The 23,075-nt window shown below is 49.7% G+C and overlaps 7 protein-coding genes across 7 annotated transcripts; 2 read left to right on the top strand and 5 right to left on the bottom strand.

The window, feature by feature from the left end:
* Positions 1-981: 981 nt before the first annotated feature.
* On the bottom strand, positions 982-2,050 carry F5J12DRAFT_803143 (ribosomal protein L23/L15e core domain-containing protein). The gene is made up of 5 exons (XM_051744441.1): positions 1,902-2,050; positions 1,641-1,848; positions 1,434-1,583; positions 1,307-1,376; positions 982-1,245 (listed from the first exon to the last, which is right to left on the bottom strand). Exons 1-5 carry the CDS (start codon positions 1,936-1,938, stop codon positions 1,231-1,233), a joined length of 480 nt encoding a protein of 159 aa, XP_051604401.1. The 5' UTR covers positions 1,939-2,050; the 3' UTR covers positions 982-1,230.
* A 291-nt stretch (positions 2,051-2,341) lies between these two features.
* Positions 2,342-6,883, bottom strand: F5J12DRAFT_803138 (RecF/RecN/SMC). Its single transcript, XM_051744440.1, has 16 exons — positions 6,728-6,883; positions 6,591-6,680; positions 6,429-6,533; positions 6,177-6,373; positions 5,744-6,118; positions 4,988-5,692; positions 4,798-4,937; positions 3,964-4,747; positions 3,713-3,911; positions 3,414-3,661; positions 3,062-3,358; positions 2,937-3,011; positions 2,798-2,882; positions 2,701-2,750; positions 2,601-2,643; positions 2,342-2,544 (listed from the first exon to the last, which is right to left on the bottom strand). Exons 1-16 carry the CDS (start codon positions 6,765-6,767, stop codon positions 2,363-2,365), a joined length of 3,615 nt encoding a protein of 1,204 aa, XP_051604400.1. The 5' UTR covers positions 6,768-6,883; the 3' UTR covers positions 2,342-2,362.
* A 61-nt stretch (positions 6,884-6,944) lies between these two features.
* Positions 6,945-8,800, bottom strand: F5J12DRAFT_803127 (chaperonin 10-like protein). Its single transcript, XM_051744439.1, is given in 9 exon segments — positions 6,945-7,312; positions 7,366-7,587; positions 7,638-8,046; positions 8,115-8,264; positions 8,324-8,385; positions 8,433-8,469; positions 8,601-8,712; positions 8,731-8,732; positions 8,755-8,800. The coding sequence occupies 7 exon segments, from the start codon at positions 8,681-8,683 to the stop codon at positions 6,977-6,979; spliced, it is 1,299 nt and encodes a 432-aa protein (XP_051604399.1). The 5' UTR covers positions 8,684-8,712; positions 8,731-8,732; positions 8,755-8,800; the 3' UTR covers positions 6,945-6,976.
* A 46-nt stretch (positions 8,801-8,846) lies between these two features.
* Positions 8,847-12,490, bottom strand: F5J12DRAFT_954879 (glutathione degradosome; the record flags this gene model as incomplete). The annotated part of the gene is made up of 18 exons (XM_051749854.1): positions 8,847-9,059; positions 9,119-9,193; positions 9,244-9,366; positions 9,418-9,560; positions 9,612-9,758; positions 9,813-9,871; positions 9,920-9,990; positions 10,041-10,116; positions 10,163-10,489; positions 10,550-10,835; positions 10,885-10,975; positions 11,022-11,156; positions 11,208-11,279; positions 11,330-11,506; positions 11,560-12,060; positions 12,111-12,127; positions 12,177-12,285; positions 12,338-12,490. The coding sequence occupies 18 exons, from the start codon at positions 12,488-12,490 to the stop codon at positions 8,949-8,951; spliced, it is 2,673 nt and encodes an 890-aa protein (XP_051604398.1). The 3' UTR covers positions 8,847-8,948.
* A 287-nt stretch (positions 12,491-12,777) lies between these two features.
* On the top strand, positions 12,778-14,331 carry F5J12DRAFT_310495 (uncharacterized protein). Its single transcript, XM_051738840.1, has 6 exons — positions 12,778-12,993; positions 13,052-13,179; positions 13,239-13,360; positions 13,409-13,509; positions 13,560-13,949; positions 14,008-14,331. Exons 1-6 carry the CDS (start codon positions 12,958-12,960, stop codon positions 14,239-14,241), a joined length of 1,011 nt encoding a protein of 336 aa, XP_051604397.1. The 5' UTR covers positions 12,778-12,957; the 3' UTR covers positions 14,242-14,331.
* A 230-nt stretch (positions 14,332-14,561) lies between these two features.
* F5J12DRAFT_703322 (CRAL/TRIO domain-containing protein) lies at positions 14,562-15,633 on the top strand (the record flags this gene model as incomplete). Its single annotated transcript, XM_051740536.1, has 5 exons — positions 14,562-14,647; positions 14,727-14,898; positions 14,966-15,063; positions 15,117-15,372; positions 15,424-15,633. Coding segments are annotated over 5 exons (822 nt in total), but the record flags the coding sequence as incomplete, so codon positions are not given.
* Positions 15,634-15,777: 144 nt separating this feature from the next.
* F5J12DRAFT_903181 (uncharacterized protein) lies at positions 15,778-22,994 on the bottom strand (the record flags this gene model as incomplete). Its single annotated transcript, XM_051748376.1, has 30 exons — positions 15,778-15,837; positions 15,891-16,041; positions 16,097-16,212; positions 16,272-16,475; positions 16,532-16,671; positions 16,733-16,910; positions 16,961-17,096; positions 17,148-17,226; positions 17,277-17,441; positions 17,491-17,584; positions 17,635-17,666; positions 17,716-17,853; positions 17,904-17,997; positions 18,047-18,196; positions 18,251-18,361; positions 18,416-18,862; positions 18,917-19,063; positions 19,110-19,302; positions 19,354-19,547; positions 19,594-19,698; positions 19,750-19,911; positions 19,970-20,117; positions 20,167-20,243; positions 20,293-20,479; positions 20,534-20,634; positions 20,687-21,103; positions 21,157-21,734; positions 21,784-22,487; positions 22,539-22,773; positions 22,826-22,994. 30 exons carry the CDS (start codon positions 22,992-22,994, stop codon positions 15,778-15,780), a joined length of 5,712 nt encoding a protein of 1,903 aa, XP_051604395.1.
* Between the last annotated feature and the right edge of the window lie 81 nt (positions 22,995-23,075).

Here is a 23,075-nt window from a genome sequence, read left to right as displayed (position 1 = left end):
ACAGGGTTCAATGCGCTGGTGACGGGGCCCACTGCGCTTGTGACGGGGCCCACTGCGCTAGTGACAGGGTTCAATGCACTGGTGACGGGACTGACGGCGCTGGTGACAGGGCCCACTGCACTTGTGACGGGGCCGATCACAGACGGGAGCAAGCCGTTATTTGATTGGGTAGCGGAAGATGCTGCTGACTGACTCGACGTTCCTGCAGCAGATGATGCAGAAGAAGACGCGGCGGGGCAACCGACACCTAGTCCCAAAAGACCAGAGCAATCCGTAGTGGTAGGAGTTGTGGACGAGGATGTAGTGGCCGGTGCTGCTGAGGAAGAAGGCGGGGTGGAACTCGGTGACGAGGCGGACGTCTGCGTCGTGGTCGTGGTGGACGGAAGAAGTCCGAGTTGGCCGCCAAGCCCACCCACCACGCCTCCAACATCACCACCCAGCGAGTCTGCGGACGCGACCAGCGAGACGAGTCAGATAAAACAGCGCGGTGCGAAATGAGACGGTCTTACCGACTGCACCACCCAGACCACCGAGAATGTTGTCAGGCTGTCTGTGCCTCAGTAGGGACCTCCTCGCGTGAGAGAAGGTGGTGGATGAGTGGGACGCGCTGCTTGGGGTGGCGACGAGAGCTGCGGCAACTGCGAGGACGAGCAAATAGCTCGTCGATAGGTACATGGAACTTTTCTATTGATTGGAGCACAAGGGCGATATTTGCAAGGAAGGCGGGTGAACGAGCGTGGGGTGTTCGCTCCAGAGAGCAAAAACTTGGGACTGCACGACAAAAAAAAGCTGGGATCGCAGCTGTCGACGTCGTCGTCGCAGCGAGCACCCAGAAACACAAGAAATAGAAAAACAGAGAAAACACGAAAACGACTGGCGAGCCTTGAAGGAATGTGAAACTCAACAGCCCGGATATTGCACGTCTGATCGTCGTCTCACACGCTCGTAAACTCATCTCCCTGCCAACACACCGGCGCTTTTCTCATCGCAGCTGCGTCAACCAAGTTCGCTGATATTTTTATTCTGGACGCCTCAAGTACAGGTACTTTTGAAATATATGATCGAACCTCGTATCCACGCAAAGTCCGGCCATGACAACCGTGTCCGACAATTGCGACCCACCCAATTTGTTAGGTGCATATCCTGCATTGCAGCATGGAGGGCATAGCAGACATGTAATACTATCAGAGAACAGTAGAGAGACTATCAAGTAAACGATGGCAACTCGGCTTAGATGAACCCAATCTGCGCAGGCATCGTGACTTGAGTCGATCGATCACTTCCGTTCCAATCAAATAATACACACCTTGTTTGCAACATCGAGTGCATCGTGGTCAGATGTAAGACGCACATACGCCTTCTTTTTTCCGTCGGGTCTATGCAACGCTTCAGTTAGCGTCCTCCTGAAATTAGAGCACGAGCATGATGCTCACCGGACGAGGGTGTTGATTTTCGCAGCCTGAACATCATACAACTTCTTCACAGCGTCCTTGATTTGGCGCTTGTTGGACCGGAGGTCCACGATGAACACCAACGTGTTGTGCTCCTCGATCTTCTTCATTGCCGACTCCGTGTTCAATGGTCTACCAATCCTGGTCAACCCAGCCACACAAACGCGACAAAGTCATCCGTATACGCACGACACAATAGTCCGGTACTCATCCATCCGCGGTGCATGAGGAATAGATTTCCGTTGGTATTTGGGATCACGGGCGAGTTTGAGCGTCTTTGGCCGGCGGAATGTAACAGAAAAGCGTGGCTTGCGTTTACCATGTGAGTGCACGCCTTGCAGCACGGCCTTTTTGGCGGCCTTGGCCTTGGCGTCCTTTCCTCCGGCTTTAGCAGGTGCTGAGGGAAACTCAACGATCCGTATGGCCCAAGTCATCAGGACATAGTCGTACCTGCTGCTTTGCCCTTCGTTGTCTTCGTGGGGGCCATCGGTGATAAGTCTACAAGGGAAACAACGTCAATACCCGGCCGACGCAAAGTTTCCCTCGCCAGACGAAGCCGCAACCCGTTCCATGCGATCTAACGCGACGCGCCATCCGACCTCATCCCAAGCCATCCATCATAATTCGGGTGGATTCGTCCCCATTCCGCCAAGTTTCCCCGAAAGACGGGGCATGAACGTCCTTGGCTTCGTCACACTGAGCAGAGAATTGGGCTTACCTTGATGATATGTGGCCTTGCTCGCTGGTGTGGATGGGTCGTGAAGCGGGATCTGACAGCCCCGGGTATTGCCGAGGAAAGTGGTGTGGCTGTGTCGTATGGGCAGGCCGAGGAATTCGAATTCGTAGCAGAACAATATTGTAGTACTACAGATACAGTACATGAACTAATACCAACAGCAGAGCGTAGAGTATCACTGAGCTTGAGCTTCTTGATCAACAAACTCCATGGCTTCCTCGCGTTTTATACTCCTGATCGTGCTAACCTTTTGGTTATTAAACAAGACACCATAGAACTTGTCTGCAGTGACCAGCATTTCAGGACGGAAAGTAGTGGTGATGAATTGCGCAGTGTCCGAGAGCGAGCTGATCATGTCTGGAAAACCCAATTGAGGACATACACACAAAAGACGTTTCATGGAGGACACCCACTTGCAACCGCAGTACGGTACTGAGCGTCGAGATTCGCGTCGATCTGGTGATCGAGATGTTATTGCGTAACTGCGAGCTAGATTCCTGCAGTGTTGCCTACCTCATCAAACAGATAGAATGGAGCCGGGTCGCACTTCTGTATTGCAAATACTATATGCTCGGTCAGCGGGGATCTTGCGAAGAGAGCTATACAGTACCCAGTGCGAGGGCCACCAAAGACTTCTGCCCACCAGACAACTGTTGTATTCGCAACCCTTCGTCAACTTTCGAATTGAACGACACCTGAGTGACAACCACCCAGTCAGCCAAATCGCTCTGTCATGGAGTTGGACAGACCTTGATTGCGACACCCGTATAGTTGTCGATCGAACTCTGCTGAGTGTCATCCGCTTCGTCCATTGCTTCGTCGTCCTTCTTGTCTGTGAGACTCACCATTCGCGCGAGAGGCACGTCCCACTGACCTGGTCAATTCGACGCTGTATAATTAACCTGCCCCTGCCCGCCGGCACCAGCTTGTCAAATACTTCCTCGAAATTGCTTGCCACCTGCTTGAACGTGCGCTCTATAGCTTCGTCTTTCCGTTGGTCAAGAACGTGAACCAGTTCCTCGATAGAAGTTGCAGACTTGTCCAAATCTTCTCGACGCTGAAGGAGCTGGTCGCGTTGCTTCGTAAAGGAATTATACTGTTCAAAAGCTTTCTTGTTCACATGAGCGAACTTTTTCAGGCCGTCGTTGACTGTATGAAGTTTCTTGACCAGCTGTCGGAAAAGCTAGTCAACAGACGTTCTTTTCTTTTGTATCACAAACAATCACCCTGTCCAGTTTCTCGTTGGTGTACTTTTCAAAGGCTTCCTCAGGTAACACTCCGAGGTCGCGAATGTTGCGATTACATTCGTCCTTCCGTGTTGAGAGCATCTGCTTCTTGGCCAGGTAGCGTTCGGTATTCTTCTGTAGTTTCGTGACACTGCGACTATCTTCAGATTGCTGCTGTTGGGCATTCTCCAAATTCGAACGAAGTTCCTGAAATTCGCTAGTAAGCTTCTCGAACTCTTTATCAGCGTCTATGAAACAATCAGCGGATATCCGCATAACCGGGCAATAAACATGCGCACCATGAGACCGCTTGGTTGCTGCATTTATAGAAGCACCTAGTGATTTGAGCTCACGAAGCCGAGATTCCAAGCTTTGCTTTGAGCCGCCATCCTCACCATCAGCTTCACCCAACGCCTCTAGCTTCGTTTGCATTTCTCTGTGTCTGCGACGCAGACCCTCGCTGAGCTCAATCTCCAACAAGTTCTTCTGGCCATCCAACTAAGGTGCATCTTTACATTAGACAAAGAACACCCAGAGATATGGCACTGACCTCAGTTCGGGCCCTGACGAGGTCCAGTACCTGTCGCCTACGCTCCTCGACTTCAATCCCAAGGCTATCCATCATCTTTGCCTCCTCATCAGTCAGCGTCTGAGTAACGGGGGTGGACAACTCGTCACGGTAGCCTTGCAGACGCGCCGAAATACCACTAAGTTCTGTCTCAAGGTCGTTAATCTCACTTTCGAGAGCGAGTAAACGCGCTTCGAGACGTTCCCGTTCTCTGTTAAGAGAGTTCCAGTCCTGAAGGGAGTTTTCTCTCGTCTCCCGGGCTTGCGCTTGCTGAATCGTCAACACTTGAATCTTGCCGGTGATCCTTGTGATCTCCTGGTCAGTTATCGTTATAGCAGACTTCACCTCCTCCGACCGTTTCTTGTCAGCATCGTATTTGGCTTTCCACAAAGCGATGTTCTTGATTGCCTCGATGCGAGACCTCCGGACATCATAGTATCCACCAGTCAACGCACCTTTCCTATCAACTTTGTCACCGTCTAGCGTAATGGTATTGACACCATGACTCTTGACATATGCCGCAGCAACTGTCAAATCGCGGCATACCCACGTCTTCCCAAACACCTGCTGGAAAGCTTTTTGATGCGTGGCATCAAACCGCATCTTCTCGAGCAGAGGAAGCGCATCTTGATTCGGAGGAAGTGTTGCCGTCTTAGGTTTTAAACGGTTGAGGGGCATAAATGTCACTCGGCCAGTCTTTTCTTTCAACATGATGTCCAGAACCTTGCTGGCTGTTTCATCAGTATCGACGACGACGTGAAACAGGCTAGACTATCGATAAGCTTCAGCGGCCTGCTAGAACGGAAGGACGATCACCTGTTACCGGCCGTAAGCTCGATTGCGGTGTTGAATGTCGGATCGGGAATGTCCAAGAGCCGATACAGGGGTCCATATACCCCCTCGAGGCTGTGTCTCTCAGCGATTCTATCGACAGCTCGAAGGCCTGAGCCAGTATCCTGTCAGTAGGGTAAATGGCTTGAAATGGCATGCGCGAGCAAGTGCAGACCTTATCCATCATAGACGCCAAATTACGCTCTGCAGATTTTAGTTCATCTGCTGCATGTCCGAGCAAACCATCTAACTTCGAATCTTCCCGCCACAACTCCTTACGGCGTTCACTGAGCTCACTTTGCTTATCTTTCAACCCCGAAAGCTGTTCGCCCAAATCCCGCACGCGTTTTTTCCCATCTTCGACAGTGCCTTGAATATTCTCTATTCGACGTGTAACTTCGGATAATCCATCTCGCGTCGAGTTCAAATCGTTCCTCGAGGACTCGAAAACCGAAACACGATTCTTTTGATAAGACTCCAGGGACGCTATTTCTTGATGGAGATAATTGTCGCGCTCAGCCTTTGTCCGGAATCGCTTTACACGACCCTGCTTAGCAAAGAGAGCATTAAGTTGGGCCTTGGCTTCTTCCATCTTACGCTTCTCAGCAACTTCTCGTGCGCGATAGTCATTCCATCGCGGTATTATTGCTGCCAAATCGCGTTCCTTCGCAGAAGTCTGCTGCTCAACTGCTGCGATCTCGAGTTCCAGCTCTGCGCGCCGACCACTTTCTTGCATTCCGGCAGACTGAAGGTCAGCAACAATGCACTCCAGTTCCGTGCGTGCACGAACAAGATCGGTGAGTTCTGCTTGCGCGTCCTGTCGAGTAATTGTAGAAGTAGACAACGCGTGCTTTGTCTGCGAAATTTTTTGCTCAAGGCGCTAGACGGTGCTTCAGCCGCCGAATGAAGTAAGACGGATTAAGATACCAACTTGTATCTCCTTCTCGCGACCTTCGAAGAGTTCACGTCGAACGTTTGCTCCGTGGACCTCTCCTCTCCTCTCCTCCTCAATCTCCTCGAGGGCCTCACCTACTTCCTCGAGTTCGCGTTGGTAGAGGGCATACTCCAGACAACGGCGTTCCTTGTCTTTTTCCTGGAATTCACGTAACTCCTCCTTTTCTTCTTCCAACTCTGTCAGTCGGGACTCGATATAATCTAAGAGCTCGTTGATTTTGGTTCGCTTTGCGTCGGTCTCGGCCATAATACGAAGAGATTCTGTGCGTCGTTGCTCGTAGACTTTAGTCCCTGCTACCTCTTTCAAGAGCGCTAGTCGTTCATGATCCTTAGCGTTCGTCAAGGCTGTGATCTGTTAGAGTCAAATTAGTTTCTGCATATTGTTATCGCTGAAAGGTTGATCCACGCACTCGGCCTTGTGGCACTATGTAGTACGGGTTCGACTTGCTGAAACCTGCACTTTCAAGGAGGTTCATGACATCTGCTTTGCTTGCACTTTTCTTGTCGAGACTGTACTCGTCTTTCTTCAATCCAATGGTTCTTCGAAGAATGACCTCATCTCTACCGGTGGGGAATCTGTTGTCGGAATTGTCAAAGATGATCTCAACTTGAAAGAGAATTAGAGGGTATCGCGCAGCCAGAGGGGCACAAATTAACCGTACCAAACGCGGACAATGTAGTGGTCACAGAAACACCCTCATGTAACAATGCTTGTCTTTCCTCTCGTGTCATAGATGTGTATGCATCAGACAACACGAAACGAATGGCTAAGCAGTGGCCTCAACACGCTGAATGTACCACGCATACGGACGGCGTTGACATACCTGCGAAGAAGTTACTCTTCCCGGACCCATTCCTGCCAACAACCACGTTATGTTTCGGAGAGAATGGTTCGATTTGCGTCTGGTCACGGTCTACGATTGCATAAATACCCTCTCGCCTGGGACAGAGTTGAGCGTACAAGACTTGAACCCCTGGATTGTCAGAGTCTTGATGTACATTCTTGTGGCACTGGTCCACACTGACTGGCACCGCGTACGAATGAACGCAACGTTCGCGTACCAACCTAGCTGTTCCGCAAAATGTAAGTGTTCCCGGCGATGCGTGCTCAATGGCTTGCTAACACTTTCGGTAGTACGGGACTAGCAGTGAACAGGTGTGATGATATCACGTGATAGCGTGACATACGCGTCACTCCAACTAATTTTGTTTACTTCCAAGGGTCAAACAGAACCTTTCCACACTTCCCTTTGTCGAACTCTTCGTACATCCTCCCTGCTTCACTGAATCCCACAACCTTATCAACTAAACTCACTTCTCCTCCTATTTCGCCAAATATATCTTGTCTGCGTACAAGCAGGTCCAGTGCCATCGGGAACATCGCCCGAACTGGACACCGGCCAAAATCGAGCGAGACGTTCTTGTCGTAAAGCTCTTGGCCAGTGAACGGAACCGTGGAATTGGAGTGCACCCCGACAGATGTAATGCAACCAAATGGCCTCACGAGTTCGTATGCAAGTGACAGCGCACTGTTGTTCCCAACGGCCTGTTCTTGTCAGCCACAATGTGATCACTGCAACAAACTGCAAATGTCCTCACCTCCAAAACAACGCTGCAACCAACTCCGTTACTCCACTCAGATACAATGTTCCTGCTGTCTTCGATGCTAGCGACTTGCAGGTAACCCCTCTCCTGTTCCTGGGATATTTTCGAATAGATCCTTGCAAGTTTGCTACGTCTCGCTTCATTAGGGTCAATTGCGACTAGTTTGAAGTCCAAGCCTTTAGTGTAGAAAATATCAAGGGCTGCGATGCAGGCACACTACAGAGTTCCCAATCTCTACTGACCCCATTCATGCATGAGGAACTCACCATTCCAACAGGCCCAAGCCCAATAACGGCGATCAACAAGACTGTATCATGTTGGCGCAATCCGCTTGGAGCCTGTGCGCCTTCCAGGGTAACAATGGTGGAACTGTGAGGATATGGTTGTGATGTCATCATCGGCAGACTCTTGGGGTGGTTCAAGGCCTGGAAGGCCGCAAACACACCAGTAGGAAGAATGTCACAAAGCATGAGCAGTGAGGAGTCCGCTAGCTTTGGGATAGAACGTCGCATCTCAAGTTCTTGACCCGCATAAGCAACTACGACTTCGTCCAGCCTGTATAGCGTCCCACCAGCCTTAGGGATGCGAACATACTGCGCCTGCCCTCCAGGAGTGCTTGGCGTTCCAAAGAGGCAACATTCCACACATCTACAGGTGAAGCCGAGGCGACAGAAGCTAAAATGGTTGATATATCATCGTACGTCGAGTCAGCAGAAATGTCGTCGTCATCTAACAACACCTACTGGCATTCCCCACATGAGACTGTGAAGGGGGAGATGACCTTGTCGCCAGCCTTGAGGGTAGAGTAGAGGGAAGGGCGATCACGCGACGCCGGATGAAAACTCGAACCGAGCTCTATGACTTCCCCCACAAATTCGTGCCCGCAAACACAACTGATAAAGGACATCTGCTTTCTACGACGAAACCCAAGGGGCTTCTTCGAATGACTTACGATTCTGTTAGCCCCGCGGTCCCACGATAAATGTGCAGATCACTCCCGCACAATCCAGCTAGCTATTACAATGACAATCGTGGCGTCCGAACGGCGATGTCTTACTTACTTTGACTTTGACAATCGCATCGTCTGGATGTTCGATCCTGTCGGTTTCAACGTAAATGATAGGTAAATGTGCTCGAAGAATGGAAGGTGGGATCGGGGACTAGATTTGAATAGGCTGCTGCCTAATGTCTACCCCCTGGGCCACCTCTATGTTTGAACCCAAGCCTACCTCGGGAAAGCAACCTTCTCGACGCGAATGTCATACGCAGGGGGATACCAGAGAATAGCCAGCTGATCCACAGGGGAAGACATCTTCAGGGGGGCTTGTGTGTCGTCAGAACCCAATTATGACGTGCAAGTTAGGGCGCGCACGGCTGACACTCGGTTGTTGTTGGTCACTGGGAGATTCCCAAGGCGACCAGATTGAAGAACCAAAACGGCTAGAGCCGAGACTACTTGGAACTTACAAAACAGACCCCAAGTTCATAAACAAATTCATGCGACCACAACGAAATCCGCAGTGTACTATTATACAATGCATTCTATCCCGTCTATACCAGTACAATCGTGCAGGCCGTCAACGCTTTATGTCGACATTGGCAACTTTAGCCAAAAATCGTTCGACAACTGACTTCCCGCGGCGGAGATTAGCAAGAGAAATACGTTCGTTGGGCAGATGGGCTCGGTCCTACGTTAATGCAGAATCATTAGCACTCCTTCCCACCAACTGAGCAGTAAAGATGTTACCATGCTTTGACCCAGAGGAAGGTGAAGCGCTCGACAACCAAACTCTTTCTCTAGGTTGGGTATAGAGGGTATAGACTACCGTCATGTCGTCAGAAGCAACTCGTTCGAAAAAACTGAGAACCTACCCCGCCCTCCCTTATTCGAAGTGGTTGCACTCCCCATTCTTCGTGAACAGCAGACTCAAGTGCGTTAAACCACGGACCATCCAAGTCCCCAAGCCACCAGTCGGCTGTTCGCTCAATAGTAACCTGTTTGGACGTTAGCGATGCCATCCGTCTTCGACAGGATGGAAGCCCAACCGATAACGCATTGGGAGAATTGAAAGAATTGAAAGAAGCTTGTAAATGCGACACGACGGATCGCGATACAGTCTCTAAGTCCTGATCGGGTACGATACGTAGCGAAACTTGGGCTGTAACCGTGCCGGGAATGACAGTGGAGTCTGTATATATGCGTCACTCAGTGCCAATTGTCGAAACGAATGAAAACTTACTTCCAGGTCCTGATACAGCAAGGTTATGGACGGTAAGGGACGGTTCTCGCCACCTTGATGATAGGACAGAGCCCGGGCTTCTTGTCACCTGAGACAAGAGTGTGTATAGCTGCTTTTCGTCTTCCGTCTGTTGTCTAACACTTTCATCTAAGGTTCTGATGAGTCTCGGCCGGGTATGTGAATAGGACATCCAATACGAACAAAACCCGGGAATAGCTACTTTCCTCTGACTATCTGTTAGTGTTGAAAGCAAACGAATCCTGCAAACAAGGTGAGAAGGCGGCATGCATAAGTGGTTTATGGCATACATGTCTAACATCGGTTCAACTACCGCACCACCTTCAACTCCAGAATGCTGGTCCGGAGCTCCACTTGAGATCTGCAAACTCGGGTTCACAGTAAGAAATGCCGTGTCACGTAAGTACGCACCGCAAGGGTTGCGTGCACGACGCCTCGTAAGCCGTAAGTAATACATGGTGGATACTCAGTTATCCACGTAGAATTGCTGTCAAATGTAAAGTCAGGGACAAGTACAGAGGAATGATTCACACCTTAAAAGGATTGCGTCGATGCTTCCTATCTGCGCCTGGTGAGAATAAGTGGCAGTGCAGCGGGGAAGAGAGTGAGGGAAAACCTTGTGTTTTCGTACGGTATCCATGAAGCCGGTGCTTCCTACTTCCTCCTCTCCTTCGATCAAGAAGATAAGATCCACGCCAAGGGCTCGCCTTCTGAGAAGCTCGGCAGCTGCACAAGCGATAGCGATTATTGGCCCCTTGTTATCCGTTACGCCGCGCCCATACAAGTATCCATTGCGGCCAAGGACTGTGAAAGGATCGGAATTCCAGCCATCCCTCGGTGCTGAGACAACATCGTAATGCCTGAGAAACTTCGAGTGTAAGTGATGAGTTCTTAACGAATCTTCCTCGGTGTTTATTCACCCATAGAAGAGTATCCTGGGTTTGGGTTGCTCTCCTTGAGTGCCTTGAAAAGGTTGCCAAAACAACAGGATTCCCCATTTCGCAAGTGGGTAGCTACGGAGGATAATATCAATCTTCAACGTTACAGCACTGGAATATTGTTTCCTCACTAGTGTAGACTCTGCTCCAAGTTGATGAAGACACTTTTTGAGCCACATGGCAGCTTGCCGACAATCTTCGTGGTGCAGCGGGTCTGAGCTCACGCTTGGAATAGAGACGAATGTAGACAGCGCATAAGTCAGGACGTCTGTCGCCAACGTAATATTAGAAAAATGATGATGGCGAACCATACATACCATGGTCATCATCGCCGTTCAGGTCCACAATGGAATTATCGATAAACTTTTCACTGTCGTTGGCTTCCAGAGGTACTGCTATGTCCCAAATCTGACTAACGTTGGCACAGTTGACAATATTAAATGAGACGACGTACTTTGACGAAGCCATCGTTTGCCCCAGTCACCAGCACAAAGCCATTCGCTTCGGTAGACTGAGTAATAACAGACGAAAGCACAATCCCGTCGTGTGCTTTCCAAGTTGACGTGCAGTTAAAGGAAGGAGACCAGCGCTGTGTCATCATTGGTGACGATGACCAAATTCAGTCCGGAATCGGACTGACCTGAACTTGACCGTTTGCAGAACAGGTGAACAAGTCTGAATGCATCATCGACGAGGACAAGATATCGACATTCTGGCAAAGAATAAACCTTGTCTACTGAGCCACACAATAATGACTCTTACCTCCTGCACTATAATCGTGCGTACAAGTGTCTTGGTTTCCAGGTCGAAAACCTTGACATAACCATCCTGACAACCAGCGAAGACGGTGTCACTTCTGGCTGCAAGTGATAGTACGGCACCATGAGAGCATTCGAAGGTGTGAAGAAGTTTCGGTCCGGATGACATGCAGTTCCACAGCTACAGGCAGAAGAGGATGGGCAGGAACTGCAAACGGTATTAAAATAACACACCTTAACAGTTTCGTCCCCGCTACCTGTCAAAAGTTGTTGACACCTGCCAGACGGTGAAAGAGGATCATCGGAGCCTGCTCTAGAAGACGGTACGATTGCCATGCAGTAGACATAACCATAGTGTGCAGAGTCTATGACGTTCGATGCTGGGATATCAAAAGCAGAGGCTGTGTTCACTGACGTGCCCTTCTCCGACGAGGGAGGCGAGAACGAGCCAAAATTGTTGGCAAAGAGGTCAGCAGGCTTGTGCGTGTACTGAGGATAGCTGTCAAAGAACTTGTGAACCTTGCGTGAGGGTGTCGACACGCCAGAGCTAGTCTCCTTGATTCGCTGACCGATTTGATCCTCGGAAAATCCGAACCACTGAAGTGAGGTGTTTTGGCAACCGATGTATATGGTTTGCAGACTGGGATTCCATGCCAGCGAAAAGAGATCACCTGCCCCTGTTTCTAGGTATGGATACAGGACGTAGATCTGTTCGAAACTCGTAGTGGACCATATCTGATGAATTCTTAGACCCTGAAACAATGGTGCCGATGCATACCGCGCACCCTAACTGTACTATCACCTGCAACTGGCGATGAAAGTCGGTCATGTTTGAAAGACGAACAGCCTACCCGAAGCACTAAACAACCACCGCTTCTCTTCTGCAAGCTCTAAAGCGAGTATGCTACCCGTATGACCCCGCAGACTTGTCTTGAGGGTGCAAGTTTGCTTTGACCAGACCTACAACACTGAGTACGCGTGCGACATTCGGTAGCACTCGCTAGCAACCTACAGATATATCTTGGCATTGTCCCCCAGCATATATGTGCTCGGTATCAGCCATCAAACTGAGGACAGACCTGTTCTCATCTCCCAACGAATGGACAAGAAGTGGCGACGGCAGCGATGGTATGGGTTTGCTGACAGAGGCTGCAGAGTCGAACATAAGAGAAAAACACCAGCTCTCTGGGCACATTTTGGCACATACGAGGAGGAATGGTAGCAGTAGGTGTTCCAGAGCTTACCCTTTTGTATGTATTCATTTCTTGTAAGTGGCCCGAGGAAGCGTGGATGGCACCAATCGGGTGAACAGTACCAGTAGTAAAAACGCGCGAATGAGAGAATTACAACGGCTGATACTTGCTGGCGGTCCGGGGTAAATTTGTGCAAAAGCTGCTGGGTCAAGAGTAAGTTTGGAGTAAGTACTATGGCGTAATCCGAAGTTTCAGATATACTGGGACCTCCAATGTCGAAGCAGGTGTCTTGGCGCGGGTTCGGACTGTTCGCTTGAACCTTCCACCGATCGATGGTTGCGGTCACTGTGTAACTTGAAGTACCACCGACGGCCTTGACCGGGCGCGTGGCAGATTGCGACATCGATTTGAACTCGTTGGCTTGAAACCATCACACAAAATGGTGTCAGAAACAGCGAAGTTGGTGAAAGAAAAGGTATTCTAATCCATTCCCAGGAGACTTTCCAAGGCATGCGTCTCATTGGCTTCTCCAGGGTAACGGGGCCTTTAAGGCTGGTGACTATCCCACTGCAATAGGCCATTATACCACCGCCATCCTTGCGGATGGAAATGATCCAACCTTCTACCTTAACCGTGCTGCCGCATATCTGAAACTAGGCAAGTACGTTCTTGCGTTTCTTCCGCATACTTTGCCGCGACTGATCGTCTCTGACCTCCTAGAAACGAAGATGCTGAAAGAGACAGCACGAAAGTCCTCGCGTTAAGCCCAAATAATGTAAAGGCACTCTTCAGAAGAGGACAGGCCAGACGATCTTTGAGCAACTTCGACGATGCTCGCCAAGGTGAGGATCTCACGCACTGGACGCTCGAGGGGTAAAATCATTCTTCAGACTTCAACGAGGCCCTTAGGTTGGAGCCCTCAAACATGTCCATAAAGAACGAACTTGCCGAGCTAGAGGAGGAAACACGAGAGAGACAAGGCAAGTCGGTGGTAAGAAGTTATTCGTGTCCTTGTACGTGGATTCAAACGAATTCTCTAAGCCGAGACGCCGTCGAGTACCGATCGAAATTATTGAGCCAGAGGCAGATAAGTCGCCGGTGGCGAAGGATGAGCCTTTGCTACAGCCAGTGTCATCCAGGGATCTGAGGCCTGAGACCAAGCGAGAAACCAGAGAGCAGTTACCTCCCAAGCCCCAAACATTTGCGGACGCAAAACAAGCTCGGGAATCCAAGGGCATTCGAGTCGGTGGTGGCATATTCCGACCATCCGGAAATCACACTATCGTTACGAGAACAGCGAACGAGGCCTCTCACGAGCCAAGGTCAGGCAAGGCAAATACCACGCCCGTACAGTCCCCGACGACACTTTTTGATTTTACTAAATCATGGAACTCTTTGGAAACGGACGAGGCTCGGTGGAAGCTCATGTGTGTAAGTGACAAACTTCCGACGAGATTCCGGGATCACGGACTTTTTGGCTGTCCTTTAGACGATCCCTCCATCCTCTCTTCCTGCACTGTTCCAGGCATCCCTGGAACCTGATTTGCTTAAATCGATCCTGCATACTTTCCAGGCGGTCTGCAATCCGTCTACCAGTAGCGCCGTACGGGATTACCTGACAGCCCTCATGAGAGTTCAAAGGTTTGGGACAGTGATGTTATTCATGGACAAACAGGAGCGACAACGTCTGGAATCACTTCTCCAGGAGGTGGAATCGTTGTGATCGGATGAAGCAAAATATGTGTTCATTTGCGGTTTTATCACAGTACTTCAGGCGGATGACGTAGTACTGTGGTTTGTTTGCTTCCGCTCTCCCGAGACACCAGGACTCCTGCCATTCGTCCATATATTTAGAGCCTGATCATGATGTGGCAACTGGCTGAAGTCCGGGTAAATTAATGGATGCCACCGGTGCACTTCCAGAGAATGTACCGTCAATCAAGTGTCTCCGCTGAGTCTGAGGATGCGGCCAATGAAGCGATGACTCCTGCACCAGTTCATGATCAAGGCCAGAATTCAGTCGTCGATCCGGTACTCGAGGCCTTCAAAGTCAAGCTTGCCAGTGATGGTCTGTACCAGCCTCCATCGCACCACTGCACACAGGCATCCCATGATGACACGACACTCATGTGCGTCTTCCCCTCAACCGTAGACGATTGCATAGTAGCATGACTGAAAGATTGACTCTTACCTCTTTCCCCTCACAAGGCGCTTTCTGCGGGCACGTCAATATGATTTAGCCAGCGCACAGAAACAGTTCGCCGACACAGAAGCCTGGAGGAAACGACACGACGTCGATAATCTCTACAAGGATTTTAATGCTGACGAGATGGAATCAGCACGGAGGTTCTATCCTCGTTGGACTGGTCGAAGGGACAAGGTAGTTCCTGGCCTATAAGCCTGTCATGTTGCAACACAACCAAGTTAATCTGTGTTCTTTTTCTCAGCGCGGACTTCCGGTATACGTCTTTCGATTAGCATCTCTAGACAACTCTCTGCGCAAAGAACTAGATGCCCTTTCCCCTGAACGACGTTATCAGCGTATGTATGTCACGAAATCATGTGTGGCGGTCAATGGAATCACCTAACACAATCAAGCATCGTCTTGCATGAGACGATGACGCGCTTTTCCCTCCCGCTATGTAACCATTTGCCTCATGAACCGCCCACACCCGTATCCTCTGTCACAACCATTGTAGACTTAGAAAATGTCTCACTCTCTGCGATGTGGGCACTGCGAAGCCATCTACAGCAAGCGTCTACCATGGGTACAGCGCATTATCCCGAAACACTGGATACCACAGTTATCGTTAATTCTCCTGTGTTCTTCCCCACGGTGTGGAATTGGATCAAGGTACCATACCACCGTTTTCTGTATCCAACAACACTAAAGAGGCGTCCTCAGGGTTGGTTTGATGAAGGGACCCGACGAAAGATTCATGTACTGGGCAAAAACCCAGGTGACTTTCTTCGTCAGTTAATCGCCACCGAGGACCTACCGGCAGTCTATGGAGGTGAATTGCCATGGGTCTTCGAGGATGAACCGTGCTTAGACAGAGAGTCTCTGAGGGTAGTTAAAGTGATGCCCAAGGGACCGGCTGCATTTGTAGAAGGACGAGGAGTCGTTACATTGGCATAAGGAGTGCAGTTTATTACAGGACTAGGCGACAGGGTGATATACAGTATCTTAACAATGGGGAGAAATAAAGATATGCAGGTGACAGGCAAGTCGTCCAAGCGAGGCATCAGTGCATGTACGTTAATCTAGAGCATCCTCTGGTTCCGGGGCTACTCCATCTTCGTTCCAAACATGGAGGAACTGCACACGAAATGTTAGCAGCACAATAAGGAGAAAGTGGGGGGAATATATACAGCTGTTCTATGTTTCACCAGGTCTTCTGGGAGTATGAGAGGCATTGTTGCGAATGGCAGCCGATCCCAGGATATAGGGTTTGGATGACGTTTGGTAGCTGGTTTGTCGCCAACCGCGCTCTTCTTGCCAGGAACAAATTTGCTACATTTTCTATGACGGGAAGAAAACGTTAGTGGCTATGGAAAAAGTAGTGGACGTAACTTACTCTTCCGATATTCCGTACAACGTTTTCAGGTATGTCTTGAGTAGCATGACCACGCCGATGATCACAGATGTTCTCATTATATCAACATCAAGGTCAGGAGCGGACAGTAGCATGGGCTGCCAATTTAAGACATGTGAGTCGTTGTCTACGATGCATTGAGGTGAAGTGTACGTACCGCCATGCCGTCAGGAAGAGACTGAGGCTGAGGCTCATGCAATTGGGTGAGGAGATGCGACGGAGAGACCACATCGATGATCTGCATCCCAGACGTCGATAGGATGGAGGTAAGATGTCTGATGACTGTCAGTACTTCTTCCTGGGTCTTGTAATCCAGGGTAGCAAAATTTTCAGCCATGTACCGGACAAAGTCGATGTCATTCTTGTATCCGTGTTCGGTAAGACAAGATGTGAGGGGTATGCCATGACTGTACTAACCTGCGTTGACTTCAAAGATGGAGGAATGTCGAAAGACTTCACCAGAGCCTTGATGAAATCTTGCCGGGGCGTTCTCTTCTCTCGGACTAACGAATACCATCGCTGTAGCAGTGCAGTCGGCTCTGGTTGCATGCGGTAGCCTCCATGAAATGGAAAAGAAAAAGTGAACTTGCGAATGGTGCGCATATATAAGAAACACACCTTGCACACTGTTTGGTGATATTGTCCTCTGATACTCAAATGACCGCCTTGCACTGACGATGAACCGAGCATTCAGCAGAGACATGTGCTTGCTATACAGGATGGCATGCAAATTACTCGCACGGACACTGGTACCGATGACAGGGCTTGTCTCCAGCGCAACGATAACGGGGATCGACTAGGGATGGTTCCACGTCAGGGGTAAGAATGATAATCAAGGACACAGACCTGTAATGGGTGAGCTAAACCTTGTTTCACGGTAAAGCTCAGAATCTCTATGGCCGCAGCTTGTATCTGAGGATTTGGGGATAAAGCAGCGTCGAGAATATGGGTAAGATATCGCTGCACGACTGCAGAACTGACGCTGCGAAATCACTTAGAATGTACATGGGAAAAATGTGTGTCGGACACCCACCCCGAATCAGCGAAGTCGTCGGTGTTTCCGACGAGATGTGCCATATCCACGCCGCCATCGGTTTTGCCTTGACTGGACCCTATAAATAATGATGAGAGCAGCAAACCCGCATCAAGAAAGAGAATCAACCTTTTTGTTGTTCGGTATGCTTTGCGGCCTCCGAAACCAAGAAGTCCTGCAAGATTCTGAGCAAACGACCACGACTTTCTTCATCAGGGGAGGCGAAGATAGCGTCCATAATTCCTGCTGACTGATCCAACGTCATTAACGTTGGTCGAGCCCGGAACAGGAAACCTGGAAATTAGTGAGCAGACTGGTTTCGGCGCATATGCGTAAGAGATACCCAGGCACTGCAGAATGCGCCCTTTGAGACCTGAGTCAGTATATTTTGCATAGAGTGTTAGAAGGCTATTGTAGATGTGCTCTACGGTGGGTCCCTAGTGTGTACCGATCAGACAGGTGTCTTCAACAACTGTGCATTGCTCACCTCTGAGACACTGTTTAAGTCCGATGCAAATTCTATGGTGCAATTAGACCTAGATTGCGCACAGCTAATGTCATGACTGACCGGTCCGCTCCGCACGAAGTTTATCGAAGTCACAGTGCTCTCCTAACAGGGCCACAATGAAGATAAGGATCGATAAAGTCCTTGTCTCAACTGGGGTCATTGCTTCAGTTTTGCGTGAAATGGCCTGCTGCAATCGGGCTGCAAACGGATTTGAATTTCAGGAATGTACTTCAATAAGAAAGCCAAACCGTTGCAAGACTTCAGGAGTGCGACCAGTCGATGAAAATCATGTGTGAGATGTTGCACAGACCCGCACATGCAAGCAACGCTTTCCTGTAGACACTGTCCGGAAAATTACAGGGTCGTTGACAGTGAGATGGTATAGACGCACCACTACTCCCCCGACACTGGATGGCTTGACGATCATAGGTTGGAGGACTAGTTGCAGGTCTTGGCCAAACTTTATCGCTGTTTTGGGCATGTGGGGGATGGATATACGGAATACCCTCAGTAAATAGTCGGAAACGACGAGCTCGTCAGTCTGCAATACGTGTAACTATCCAGAACGGAGATATTGACATTGAGTATGGCGTACCGAGGTCGGATTTTTCAGATATGGAAGTAGCGTCGACGCATTGCTTCCGGACAGAACAGAGGGGTGAGCTGTGGCAAAGAGGTACAGAGTCCTGACGCATGATTGTACGGTCTGAGAAGGTAGAATCAGTCGCACAAATGTTGGCATTGGGAAAACATCACTTACGAAACCTGGTAAATCGGAAGCATCCACAAGACCATCAATTAGTGCCTCGCAAATTTCAGAATACTTTGCGTGCATCAGTGGTAACTCGTTTGGACTTTGATTCGTAATGATCTTGTGCAACACATCCTCGAGAGGCGACTGCCTGTCCTTGAAGAAAGCCGATACACCCATAATCACGGACACTTTGCCCAGCAATGCCGCCTTGCCTTGTAGCTGAGTAGGGGTGGAGTGCAGTCTTGATTTAGAGGGGACAACTTGTGGGATCGAATTTTGAAACCAAAGCTCCTCTACGGTTTTGATGGCAAGATCCTTCACGGTGTCATCCTCGTCTAACATTCGTAGTACGAGTTTTGTGCTTATGTCGATGCGACGGTCCATGTCCTCGGTAACACCGTAGTATTGCTTGAGGAGTTTAATGACGCGCTTGCGCACTCCGAGACCAGTATCCTAAAAACATCAAATAAAGAAAAAATTTCTGATGAGTGTGGGGGGAGCACATACGGCTATCCGGTCAGCAATCTTTGAGTAATAATCGCCAGCCACTTCGGGTGATTCGATCATATACCTGCCGATCAGCTCAACAGCTGCGTCTCGGACTGCCGGGGAAGAATCCAATAAATGGCTCTCAATGGCGCGACGAACATTTGTCTGGTGGCTGTGTAAGTACTAAATGGCTGTCATCACAATCACTCACCATTGAAAGAATGGTAGAATCACTGGTCACAATCTGACCAAGCGCTCGAAGCGCTTTTGTACGCATGAAGACAGGTGGCGCATCAAGTGCCATCAGGACAACGTTTAATATCGGTCCAAAGGAATTCATGAGGCCTTGGACGATTCCAACTTCTTCAGCTAGAAGGTCGGCGCGGGCAGCTTCCTCTTGTGAACTCGGGGAAGGTCATCAGTGAAGAGTGCCGGCCTAGTTCTAATAGACTCACCCAACGTCGAATATGTCACTCGAATGGTCTTGCCATACACTACTCAATGCCCTCTGGAGGCGTGCACAAAACACTGCGGTCGATTGTCCATGCGAGTTTGAACCTTTGTCCTGATTGTGCAGAGTATTCTGGAGTGCTCGTAGAGCGCTCGCCAGCTCGTGACCCCAGAGAGCAGCTGTCAATTCTCGAGCACTCTGCAGTGCATTAGTTTAACAGTAGGCAGGCGACTTCTAAATTCACCTCATATGCCTGATCATCTGACGAGCGCCTCAGAAGGTGACTGGAAATAGCTTCGTGTCGGGCCAGCAACCTTTCAAAGTTCTCGATGCTCCCTGAAGAAACAATCTATAAAACACATTGAAGCAGTGTCAATACAGCACGTGAAGGCACTAATACCTCATCCAATGGAAGGGCAGTATGCTTCCCACCACGCTGCCGGACTTTGAGAGCGCTCGTACGCAGACGTGCAGCTATGACACCCAAATGGTCTAGCGCTATAGTCTTGGCCGCATTAGTATCTGTCTGTTGGGTGGTCTTGACATCATCCAGCGAGGAAACCTGAAGACAGAAGTTTCGTCATGGTCCCAAGCTCTCATGTGCATTAAACAAAACGTACCATGAACTTGCAAATAACACTCAAAATTAAACTCGCGGCAGGCCACTCCGGCCAGTAGAGTACGACGAGTAGGTCAGAAATAAGGTTATCTAGAATGACTCGATACTCCGCTTCGTTGGAATTCTTTGTTTGCTTGCCCTTGCCGGACCTGCACCTCATGTTAATATCTGGTAAACTTGCAGATACTTATAGCATGCCTTTGGGTCAAGAAGAGAATAATGGTCTTTGCGGCTGTCGTAGCAGACTCGAGACCAGATATATACAGCTGAATCTCCTGTCCGTGCATCAGTAGAGAAGCTATGCCGAAGCGTAAGTATCCTCACTTTAGTGTCATGCTCGTCGAATATGGCATCTTGAGATGTCTCATGTGAACTGTCTTGTCGCCGAAGAGCTTGGCTGTGACGAGCTTTCGCGATCTTCCGAGCTGCTATTCGAACGTCCCGGGCCGATGTCTGAACCAGCTGCAACAGTAATGCTGAAACCGTTCGTATTGACCGCCCGTCTCGCAAACTGTAGGTGAACAGTATTAATGCCAAATATCAAGTTGATTCGAAACAGACGGACCGGAACTGCCCGGCTTTCTTGTGACTATTGGACAACTTTATCAGAGACGTTAGGATCTCTTCAATGATCCACGAGCGCTGGTCCTCATGGTTCGCAAATATCTGATAAATCAATGAGCAGCTTTGTTAGACATATCGACTAGGATTGCCCTACACTGCGGATGATCGAAAGCGCGTCAAGCCGTAAACCTCTCACGGCGCTGCTACCGAGGGTGCTCAGCACAGCGTTTTCATTCCTGCCCTTCGTGTCGCCCTCCTGGGCGGATTCAACAATAAAGAATGGCCCTATGGCAATGTAAACAGCCTGGATAATGATCGCATCTGACATGATGAGGCCGTCTGCGCTGAAAAGAGAGTTGACGCGTGGCAGCGCTGCAGAGAGAGCCTGGAAAAGCTCGCCCAGTAATCTACGCAAGTCACCAGTACCAGTGTGGGTGTATCGATGAAGACATTGCAGTTGGGGTGAAACAGACGTGCCAATTCCCGAGCCCTCTACAAAAGGGTAGACAATCATCGTTAACTGGTTTTTAATAGTGCTGAGACAGGTGCTGATCAGTTCTTCCGAGTACAGCTTCAAAAATATCATAAGATTGAAGTTATAAATGTCGTAAAGTTGATACGCACCTGTTTGGTTAGTCCTTCTCCGCTTAACAGAGCAATACAGCACTCGGCGGCTAAGATACTATCTCTGGCAATCTCTAATTGCGCACCCAGAGCACGTATGTCTGAATCGGTCAAGTGCTGTTGCGACGACACTTGCGAGGTATCTCGTTGGGCGTCACCATCCTCATTGCCCGCACCGTCAACTGCTGGGTGCTTGAGACCCTTCTCGGTATGCAAAGGTAGCGAGGTATGAAAAGGGTCCAGGTCCTCTCCAGCCTTGATAGCACGCTCAAGAATCTTCATTAACCGCGAAAGCATTGGGCTTTCAATATCACCAAGCGTCACCCTTGGCTTCGCTCCATGGCCGTTCTGCACAATCTCTCGAGCAGGACGCCTAGATCTTTTCGGTGGGTGGGCAAGTTGACTGACATATTTGGTTAGTTTACGTATGAGATTATGCTGGAGCTGAGGGTGGTTGCAATCGTTCGTCAACGGGGAGAAGAATTCCTTCGGTAAATCAGCAGCTTGGAGGTCGACAGGCAAAGAATCCTCGGCTTCAAAAATGTCTTCAATCAACGTGGTAAGCTTTTCTAGCGGAGCTGTTGTGGGTGTTAGCTTGAGCTAGGTGAACTTAAACATCGAATTCACCCCGCTCATCCCTGTCGCCCGTTCGGCGAGCGGACAACTTGACGCTAGCACGTACATCATGTCGGTCCTCATCGTCATCTTCTGAATAACCTGAGCCAGCATGTTCGCCAGATGATGACTGCTTTCTTGACGGAGTTTTCCATGATGGAGAAGGGACGTTGACGTAAGCCAAAACATGTCGTGGGGTTTTAGACTCCTTCGACGGCGTTGCGCCAACAGTCTTTGGGGTGGGCGTGGACCTCTCTGGGGCAGATGTTTGTATGCGCTTAGGTGAAGGTGTACTGACATCTTCTGGAGATTTGCGTTTCCGTGGGGACGTGAAAGCTTCTGGAAGCGGAACTGGTGGCGGATTTGGCGGATGTGGTCGTGAATCTATGCTCAAGGTATCTTTACTAGGCATAGCCTGCGCGGGTGGTATAGGTTTGTTCTCAATGAGTTGGGCAGAGCGGTTGAGGAAATCCTTAACAAAGGGGCCGGACTCCTGGGGTTTGTAGACACGCTCACTCGCTTTCTTGTTAGGATTCCCAAGGGCAAAAGCAAGGGAAGAAGAGGAAGCACGTATTCCAGGCGGGGGCGGAGTTGGGTAGGCTGAAGTAGGATTAAACCGTTGGAGTACGGAATTGGCTAAAGCGGGAGCCTGGAATGATGAACTAGGAACGTTTCGATTCCATTGCATAGGGGGGACGTAGCTGGACTGGTTCATGCTAAGGACAAGAGATTAGCATCATGTAAGAATGCGGTGAGGGTCGACGTACGGTGGTCCATATGACAGTAATTTCACAGACTCATCCCTAGTGGCCTGCCAATATGCAGAGTGGGAGGCAGGAACGGAGGGATTGGACAAATAAGCAAGCTCATGCGAATACTCGACGAACGGTGAAGCAGGTTGATGGTACGACTGGTGCTGAGCGACGTAGAGATTGTTTGGGTTCGCATGCATATAAGTTGGGGGAGGTTCAACGATCGATAAGTTGCTCATATGTCGGGCGACTACGTGAATATTAACTGAACAATTTGTCAACTCAAAACCATGAAAAGTTACCATGCGCTGACGGGATTGTGGATGCTGCCGGGTAGGTGGCAAACAAGCTATGAGCGAGGTAGGCCGTGTCAGGAGCGTGTCCATGCTGTTGTAACTGTTGTACCCGACGCGGGGATGAAATGTCCTGCGGGTGACGATGACCATTCGAATGCCACTGATTTCCGTTCATCTCTACACAGACAGCCTCGACCTCGAGGACAGCGTCGGTAAACTGGCTGCTGGCTGCATGTCAGTCAGTCAATCAGTTTGG

The sequence above is a fragment of the Pisolithus orientalis genome (assembly GCF_024613125.1).
Source record: "Pisolithus orientalis strain OTSU chromosome Unknown F5J12scaffold_3, whole genome shotgun sequence".
Classification (NCBI taxonomy): domain Eukaryota; kingdom Fungi; phylum Basidiomycota; class Agaricomycetes; order Boletales; family Pisolithaceae; genus Pisolithus; species Pisolithus orientalis.
The sequence above is the reverse complement of the archived record's forward strand: the minus strand, read 5'-3'. Positions and strand labels throughout refer to the sequence as shown.

Excerpts from the sequence above, each read along its gene's own strand:
- F5J12DRAFT_803127 (XM_051744439.1), bottom strand. The coding sequence starts at position 8,683 with ATGTCTTCCCCTGTGGATCAGCTGGCTATTCTCTGGTATCCCCCTGCG. Across the intron at positions 8,386-8,432 it reads ATGCGATTGTCAAAGTCAAA|CTAGCTGGATTGTGCGGGAG; the intron begins GTAAGTAAGACA and ends TCATTGTAATAG. Across the intron at positions 8,265-8,323 it reads ACCGCGGGGCTAACAGAATC|TTGTGTTTGCGGGCACGAAT; the intron begins GTAAGTCATTCG and ends GTCCTTTATCAG.
- F5J12DRAFT_803138 (XM_051744440.1), bottom strand. The coding sequence starts at position 6,767 with ATGTACATCAAGACTCTGACAATCCAGGGGTTCAAGTCTT. Across the intron at positions 6,534-6,590 it reads GAAGAGTAACTTCTTCGCAG|CCATTCGTTTCGTGTTGTCT; the intron begins GTATGTCAACGC and ends GCCACTGCTTAG. Across the intron at positions 3,359-3,413 it reads CCAACGAGAAACTGGACAGG|CTGGTCAAGAAACTTCATAC; the intron begins GTGATTGTTTGT and ends CTTTTCCGACAG.
- F5J12DRAFT_310495 (XM_051738840.1), top strand. The coding sequence starts at position 12,958 with ATGGTGTCAGAAACAGCGAAGTTGGTGAAAGAAAAG. Across the intron at positions 13,180-13,238 it reads GCATATCTGAAACTAGGCAA|AAACGAAGATGCTGAAAGAG; the intron begins GTACGTTCTTGC and ends CTGACCTCCTAG. Across the intron at positions 13,361-13,408 it reads CTTCGACGATGCTCGCCAAG|ACTTCAACGAGGCCCTTAGG; the intron begins GTGAGGATCTCA and ends ATCATTCTTCAG.
- F5J12DRAFT_803143 (XM_051744441.1), bottom strand. The coding sequence starts at position 1,938 with ATGGCCCCCACGAAGACAACGAAGGGCAAAGCAGCAG. Across the intron at positions 1,849-1,901 it reads AACGAAGGGCAAAGCAGCAG|CACCTGCTAAAGCCGGAGGA; the intron begins GTACGACTATGT and ends AGTTTCCCTCAG. Across the intron at positions 1,377-1,433 it reads AAAATCAACACCCTCGTCCG|ACCCGACGGAAAAAAGAAGG; the intron begins GTGAGCATCATG and ends AGCGTTGCATAG.